Here is a 7,396-nt window from a genome sequence, read left to right as displayed (position 1 = left end):
TTAAGATCTCCATAATTACAAACAGAGGAAATAAATAAAGATCTGATTGGTGGGAGTACTATTGTCCAAGTGACTTGATGTTTCTAAAAAGATTAATGGAGACATTTCAGTATGTTTTTGTATCTATTACGTAAAACCTTTAGTAATGAGGAACACTGGGGTGGTACCTGTCACATACTACCATGATTCAATACCTAACCCTGTCAACACATGAACAAAGGTTACTTTTATTGAATATCAAATTCAAACATAATTTGAATAAAGTATTTCAAAATCCACTGTAAAGTCTCAAAAAAAAGTATGTGTATATATTAACAAATCTCAGGAAAAACTCTACTTCTGATAAAAGATCTAAGTTAGAATTGTTTTCTCCAGTTTTCAAAAGTGAAAATATTGAGAAATCTTTGATTTATAATAAATTTATATCCTTCTAGAGACAAGCTTTCTGCACTATTACATGATATGGGTGAGAATTTTTTATTTCTACCACACCAGCTAACGATGTTTAACAAATATTAAGCAAAAGTTAAAGGTAATTCCTCATTTCCCTCTCACATATATCAAGATATGAGGAACAGATAGGGCTTTCCTAAATTTTCTATATTTCTCAGGGCATTTTCTTCATTATATATATTTTGCTATAATTTAAGGCACATATTTCAGGAAAATGTCTTTCCCATTCCTGACAGGTATCAGGATTCTAATGTTAAAGAATGTTTTTAAATGGAGTAAAGACTTGGACACAGGATTTACATTGTGGGTTTCTATGCACTGTGAATTCTCCAGTGATTGTAATGTTTGAGCAGTTGCTAAAAGGACTGCAATAGTTTTTTCACTTGTACTGCCTCTCCCCACTATGATTTCTCTGGTGTTGAGTAAGCCATGCAATTTGATCAAAACCTTTCCCACACTCTTCACATTTGTAGGACTTCTCTCCAGTATGAATTCTCTGGTGTTGAGTAAGGCCTACTCTTTGAGTAAAACCTTTCCCACATTCTCCACATTTGTAGGGCTTCTCTCCAGTATGAATTCTCTGGTGTTTGGTAAGGGATGAACTACACATAAAAGCTTTGCTGCATTCCTTACATTTGTAGGGCTTCCCTCCAGTATGAATTCTTTGGTGTTGAGTAAGGTATGACTTTTTATTAAAAGCTTTGCCACATTCTTCACATTTGTAGAACTTCTTTCCAATATGATTTCTCTGGTGTTGAGTAAGGCATGAATGAGACCTAAAAGCTTTCCCACATTTATCACATTTGTAGGGCTTCTCTACAGTATGAATTTTCTGGTGTCGAGTAAGGCATGATTGTTTATTAAAAGCTTTGCCACATACTTCACATGGGTAGGGTTTCTCTCCAGTATGAATTATCTGGTGTTGGGCAAGGTGTGCCCTACTAGTAAAAGTTTTGCCACATTCTTCACATTTATAGGGCTTCTCTCTTGTATGAATCCTTTGATGTTGAGTAAGGATTGAAAAATTCTTAAAAACTTTGTCACAGTCTTTACATTTGTAAGTTTCCCCACTGCTATGACATCTCGGGTGTTTAGAAAGGATTGAACAATTTTTAAAGGATTTGCCACATTGTCCACATTTGTAGGGTTTCTCTGCAGTATGAATTCTGTGCTGCTTAACAGGGGGTGGTCCTTGATTCAAAGTTTTGCCACATTCTTTAAACTTGTCGTGTTGATCACTACTGTGGTACCCGACCTGTTTAGAAAGGGGTGCAGAACTCCATGCTTGGACACGCTCCTTCACTTTGCGTGGCTCCCTTGCAGGCTGAGCTCCCCTGTGTCCAGGAGGACTTGCAGTTGGATGGGAAGCTCTCTCACATTCCTCACATGTGCAAGGCTTCTCTTGGCTCTGAGTACCTGGAGGGGCAATGAGCTCTGAGCACTGAGGAGGGACTTTCCCACACCTGTTGTCATGGTAAAGGTTCTGGGCACAGTGAGCACACTCGTGTTTTCTCGTATTGCAACCAAAGCTGAAGTTCTGTGTCTTGCTACATTCATACTCTTTTCCTCCAACATAAGTGCACTGGTAATTGCTTGGGGCAGAGACCTGGCTGAAGGTGTTGCTTGCTTCATTGCATGTGCTGCATGCTTCCCAGAAATCTCCATCTGAATTTTGATTAAGCAGTAATGAATACACAGGGACATTCCCACAATCATTGAAAGTGTACGTTTGGGGGCTGGGGAGATAGCTCAGTCAGTAGAGTGCTTGCCTTGTAAGCACAAGGCCCTGGGTTCGATCCCCAGCACCAAAAAAAAAAAAAAAAAAAAAGTGTACGTTTGGGCACAGGAAGGAATTCTTTGTTCACTGCAAAATAATGGACAGTTTGTAAAGAAACTTTCAAAATGATCACTTTTAGAATCTCGTCCTTCAGCTATACATTGAATGCTGTTCTGAGCTATTAAATGTTCTTGAGGTCTGTTGACAGTAAAGTTTTCATTATGCACAGTCACTACTAATTTGTCTTGTCCTTTGTAATACGATTTCTGACCTTCACTCTCACCTATACTGTTCAGTACTTTCTTTTGTTGGAAATAGTCAAGGTCACAATTTCCATATCTTCTCTGTATCAGTGTTTTAAGTAAATCTTCTAGTCCAGGCTCTGATATTTCCTGGGTCTGATGAGAGGTCATGGCTGAAATAAATGGAAATGACAATTATTTTACACATTAGACTGGTAATTTATTTTGCAAATATAACATGAACTTAGAGCAGTCAAGACATCAGCAGGGAAGCAGAACAGTACATCAAAAGTCATCATTATTCCATGAATATATGAGCTAAATAACAATGGACAGAAAAATTATTTTGTGACTTCACAGTATCACAGAGGAGTATGTCATTAAGAGAGTAATACAGCAGAGGAAAGGAAAGTGTGCTAGTTTTATCCACGAAAGGCCTTCCTCCTCCAGAATATGTCATTGTACATTTAGGAAATATCCACCAACTCAACTCCCTTCTCTCTCGATAGGAAGAAGAAAATGTGAAACATTTCTGGCTTTCTTGGGGACTGTCTGAAAACCACTTTCTGTCTACCATGACAGAGACACGGATGTAACAGATTTGGGGTGACAATAACACATATTCAGCAAGGGAAAAGAGCCTGTGGTGTCCAAGGAGAGATATGAACAAATCTTTTTAATGGGAAACTCACACACACACACACACACACACACACAGCCTATGTCAGTATTACCTCGATGTTGTTATCACATGGCAATCAAGACAAATGACTTGCCTTATAATTTTTATAATTTTGGTTATGTATGGAATCATTTCATTGACAAATTAAATTTCATGTATTTACCAAGTATTTCATGGTATTGGGAAATAAAATACATGGTGAAATGACTAAATCTAGCTTATGAACAAAAGCATTATTTCATGTAATTATCATTTTAGTGGTTGGAAAACATTACATTGATTCTATTAGTGTTCATCAAGAACACAGTACATTAGCAGGTTTGGTGGTACAAGCCTGGAATTCTCTACAAGTCAGGAGGTTAAGGCAGGAGGATCCCAAGTTCAAAGCCAGTCTTACAACTTAGAGAGGCCATAAGTAACATCGCAAGACCCTCTATCAAAATAAAAAATAATAAAAGGTCTGGGGATGTGGCTCAGTAGTTAAGTGTTTCTGGGTTCAATACTTGGTACCCCCCACAAAAAAAGAACGTAATACATTACACTCACCATGTGGTACTATACTATTTTTGGCCTTCTTATGTCCTTTAAAATGATATTATGCAGATTTTACTAATAAAACTCCACAAAACACAGTAGTTCATAGCCATTTTATTCTCTGCATTTCTGAGTTCCACATGTGAGTCCCATGAGGCTGAAATCACTTTCTGTGTCTACCTTACTTCATGTAATGCCATGTCCTGCATATTCATCCCATGTCACTTTAAGCAAGATGCTATCTCGTTTCTATTGTTGATTGATTGTCATAAACACCATATTTTTCACTCATCCAACCCCTACTGGGCACAGAGGTTGAGTCCATATTTGATCACTGTGCACGATGCTTGCACTGAAACACCGGTGGAGTTCTCTTCAACATGCTGACCTAATCTCCTCTATTTAGACCTATTTAGACCTATTTAGACCTACTCAGAACCTGGATTTCTGGATCACAGGGTCATTCTAGTTTTGGTTTTTATGTGCCGTCTTAGGATTAAGCCCAGGGTGCTGTACCACCGAGTTACAACATAAGCCCTTTAAAACTGTGACTTGGAGACGTGGTGTCGCTCAGTTGCTGTTACACACCTCAAACATAAAATCTTTTTGCAGGTACTCCCAGTTTCCTGGGGTTTCAACGCAGAGCACTGTGCTTGCCTGTCTTTCAAGTCTTTACCAACTTCCCCATTGTTTACAAACTGACTATTGATCTGCCGTTGGTTGGCTTTTATAGGGAGAAATCAAAAATAGTACAGCACACCTTTGGACACTTGGCTTAATCCAAGGAACAAAATAAAACACTAGGAATTGAATGCGAGGAAAGGGAGAGTGATGAATTACCCAAAAAACCATTCCAAATTAGTTTAGTGACCTGAACCAGAGCACAGAAAGAAACCTGAATAAAAGTTAGACCAAAATCATTACTAGAAACAAGTACATATTATGTACTTGAAGAATTTCTTAAGAAATAGTGACTGAGACAGTCAGGGGTGGGCATGCACAGAGGTAATGCTAGCAACTGCGGAGGCTGAACCAGCAACTTAGTGAGACATGGTCAAAAATAAAAAATGAATAGGGCTGAGGAAAAGGGCAGTGGAAAAGCAACTGAGTACAATCTCCAGTATCAATGTTTAAAGTCTGAAAAGTTATAGATATCAGCAATAAAACAGAAGACAAAAATTCAAGAAGCTCGATTGTTTCCCAGTAGAAAAAACAAAAACAAAAAAAGACTTAAAGGGCATTTTGCTCAGTTTTTCAATGTTCACAAAGAGAGAATGTTGACAGTGCCGAAAGGAAGACGTGCCGCTGAGAAGGGCACTTGAGCGTGATCATCGGCCCACTTCACAGACGCCTGGCAATGCAGACAGGAACTGGGACTAGTGTCCAAGGGCTCAGAGGACACGGTTACCAACCAAGAATACTGCAACCAGAAACACTGACCTTCAAAAGCGAGGAAACAGAGGGACTTTAAATATTTATAAATACATCCAAATGTAACTCTTGACCCGTCCTTCAAAACATACCAGTGTGAATCCTTTACATTGAAAAATAGGACCTGACTTCCTCAACAAGACTCCTAAAGCACAAGAATTAAATCAAGTACCCAATAAGCGGGATGGACTCAAACTAAAAAGCTGCTTCTCGGCAAAGGAAACAGTACTGTGCGGAGAGAGCCGGCAGGGTGGGCGAGTCCTCAGCACACGCACCTCAGATGCAGCACCAGGATCCAGGGTGTAGGAAGAACGCAACAGCCTCCCGCTGCCGCCCTCCCAGACACGGCTGGGCCCTGTCCCTCCACTGCCACCCACTTAGACACAGAACAGACGGCATGGGGAAACATGAGCTGGTGCAGAAGGCCAAGCTGGCCGAACAGGCGAGCAACATGAGGACGTGGCGGCCTGCACGAAGGCTGTAACTGGTCAAGGAGATGAACCACCTAATGTGAGAGGCGTCTTCTCAGTTGCTTATAAGAATGTAGGAGCCTCGAGGGCATCTTGGAGGGTCATCTCAAGCACTGAGCAAAAGACAGAAGGTGCTGAGAGAAAGCAGCAGGTGGCTGGAGAACAGAGAGAAAACTGAGACCGAGCCAACAGGTATCTGCAATGATGCGCTGTCTCTCTTGCAAAAAGTCTTGATTCCCAATGCTACACAAGTCGGGAGCAAAGTCTTCCATTTGAAAATGAAAGGAGACCATTACCGTTTCGTGGTTGGGGTTGCCGCTGGTGGTAAGAAAGGGATGTGGATCAGTCACAACAAGCACACCAAGAAACTTCTGAAATTAGCAAAAAGGAAATGCAGCCAACACATCCTATCAGAATTGGGTCTGGCCCTTAACTTCTCTGTGTTCTGAGATTTGAACTTCCCAGAGAAAGCCTGCTCTCTTGCAAAGACAGCTTTTGATGAAGCCATTGCTGAACTTGATACATCAAGTGAAGAATCAAACACAGACAGCGCAAATAATGCAATTACTGGGAGGCAACTTGACAGCGTGGACATCAGATACCTAAGGAGATGAAGCTGAAGCAGGAGAAGGAGGAGAAGAAAACAGCCTTCCAACTTTTGTCTGCCTCGTTCTAAAATTTACACAGCAGATCGTTTGTGATCCATGCTGTCCCACAAGTAGTTTTTGTCTATGATTTATGACGGGTTCATCTTACTTCTATTTGAATTCCTTTATTTCCCATGTGGTTTTATGTTTAATATAAGGGGAGTAGAGCCAGTTACACTTAGGGAGTGTTCTGTTTTCATCTTGAGCTGGCCAATATGGAGGTGTGGAATTTTTATACAAGTTATAAATGTTTGGCATAGTACTCTTAGGGACAGTGTGGCTTCCATGTCTAAGCAAAGAAAACTCCCTGGTGGAGAATAAAAGGGGTTGGTTCCAGTCACAGGTGTAGTTACTGTGGTACTTCAAGGCTGGGGGCACTTACAGGCTGGAGTAGAAACGGAAATCCCGGGGACCCTACATGTGCGATTCGATTCACGTGAAGAGTCGATCTCAGTACGCAGCTTGGACAACAGCTGCAGAAGTCCTCCTTGAAGCAAAGTTGTGACCCAACTTACCCTGGATGAGGGCAGGAAGGGTTCACATTCCATTATTTGTAGTTACCTGCCTTTTGCTTTCATTATTTTTGCTACACATTTTATTTGTATTTAGGTGTTCTAGGCAACCTAAGAACAAATGTAAAAGTAAAGATGCAGTAAAAATGAATTGCTTGATATCCATCACTTCATGTATATCAAGCACAGCAGGAAACAAAACAAAACCCATGTTTTTAACTTTTTAAATTTTTTTGTTTTGTTTTGCTTTTGTGATTTTTTTTAATACATGCATGTGCTGTAAAAATAACAGGGAAACAGCTTGAGATGATAGCTAGGTTTGTTTAATGTCTTACGAAATTTTCATAACAGTCCAAGCATAATTGTTTAGAACCTCTGTATTAAGTTCATGTAAGTGGAATAAAAGTTTTATGAATGGACTTTTCACCTACTTTCTCTACAGCTTTTAAAGTAAATTACTCTTTTGGTTTTGAAACTTCTCTGAAGTAAACTGTACATCCTTGGAAATGTATCCTATTCCCTCTTGGCCTCTAATGGCCTTTTACCAAGTTTAAATGCAAAGTTATAACAACAAAAATACTACTAATACAATCACCATTCTCAACTGTGTTCCATTTCCCCCTCCTCACTCCCCACCAAAAATTTTTT

At 39.9% G+C, this 7,396-nt stretch overlaps 1 protein-coding gene and 1 pseudogene across 1 annotated transcript; one reads left to right on the top strand and one right to left on the bottom strand.

Moving 5' to 3' along the window:
- Positions 1-832: 832 nt before the first annotated feature.
- Positions 833-5,020, bottom strand: LOC124963514 (zinc finger protein 664-like). The gene is made up of 2 exons (XM_047523246.1): positions 5,007-5,020; positions 833-2,189 (listed from the first exon to the last, which is right to left on the bottom strand). The coding sequence occupies exons 1-2, from the start codon at positions 5,018-5,020 to the stop codon at positions 833-835; spliced, it is 1,371 nt and encodes a 456-aa protein (XP_047379202.1).
- Positions 5,021-5,516: 496 nt separating this feature from the next.
- Positions 5,517-6,324, top strand: LOC124963513 (14-3-3 protein zeta/delta-like; annotated as a pseudogene).
- Positions 6,325-7,396: the final 1,072 nt, after the last annotated feature.

This window comes from Sciurus carolinensis, chromosome 13 (assembly GCF_902686445.1).
Source record: "Sciurus carolinensis chromosome 13, mSciCar1.2, whole genome shotgun sequence".
Classification (NCBI taxonomy): Eukaryota; Metazoa; Chordata; class Mammalia; order Rodentia; family Sciuridae; genus Sciurus; species Sciurus carolinensis.
The sequence above is the reverse complement of the archived record's forward strand: the minus strand, read 5'-3'. Positions and strand labels throughout refer to the sequence as shown.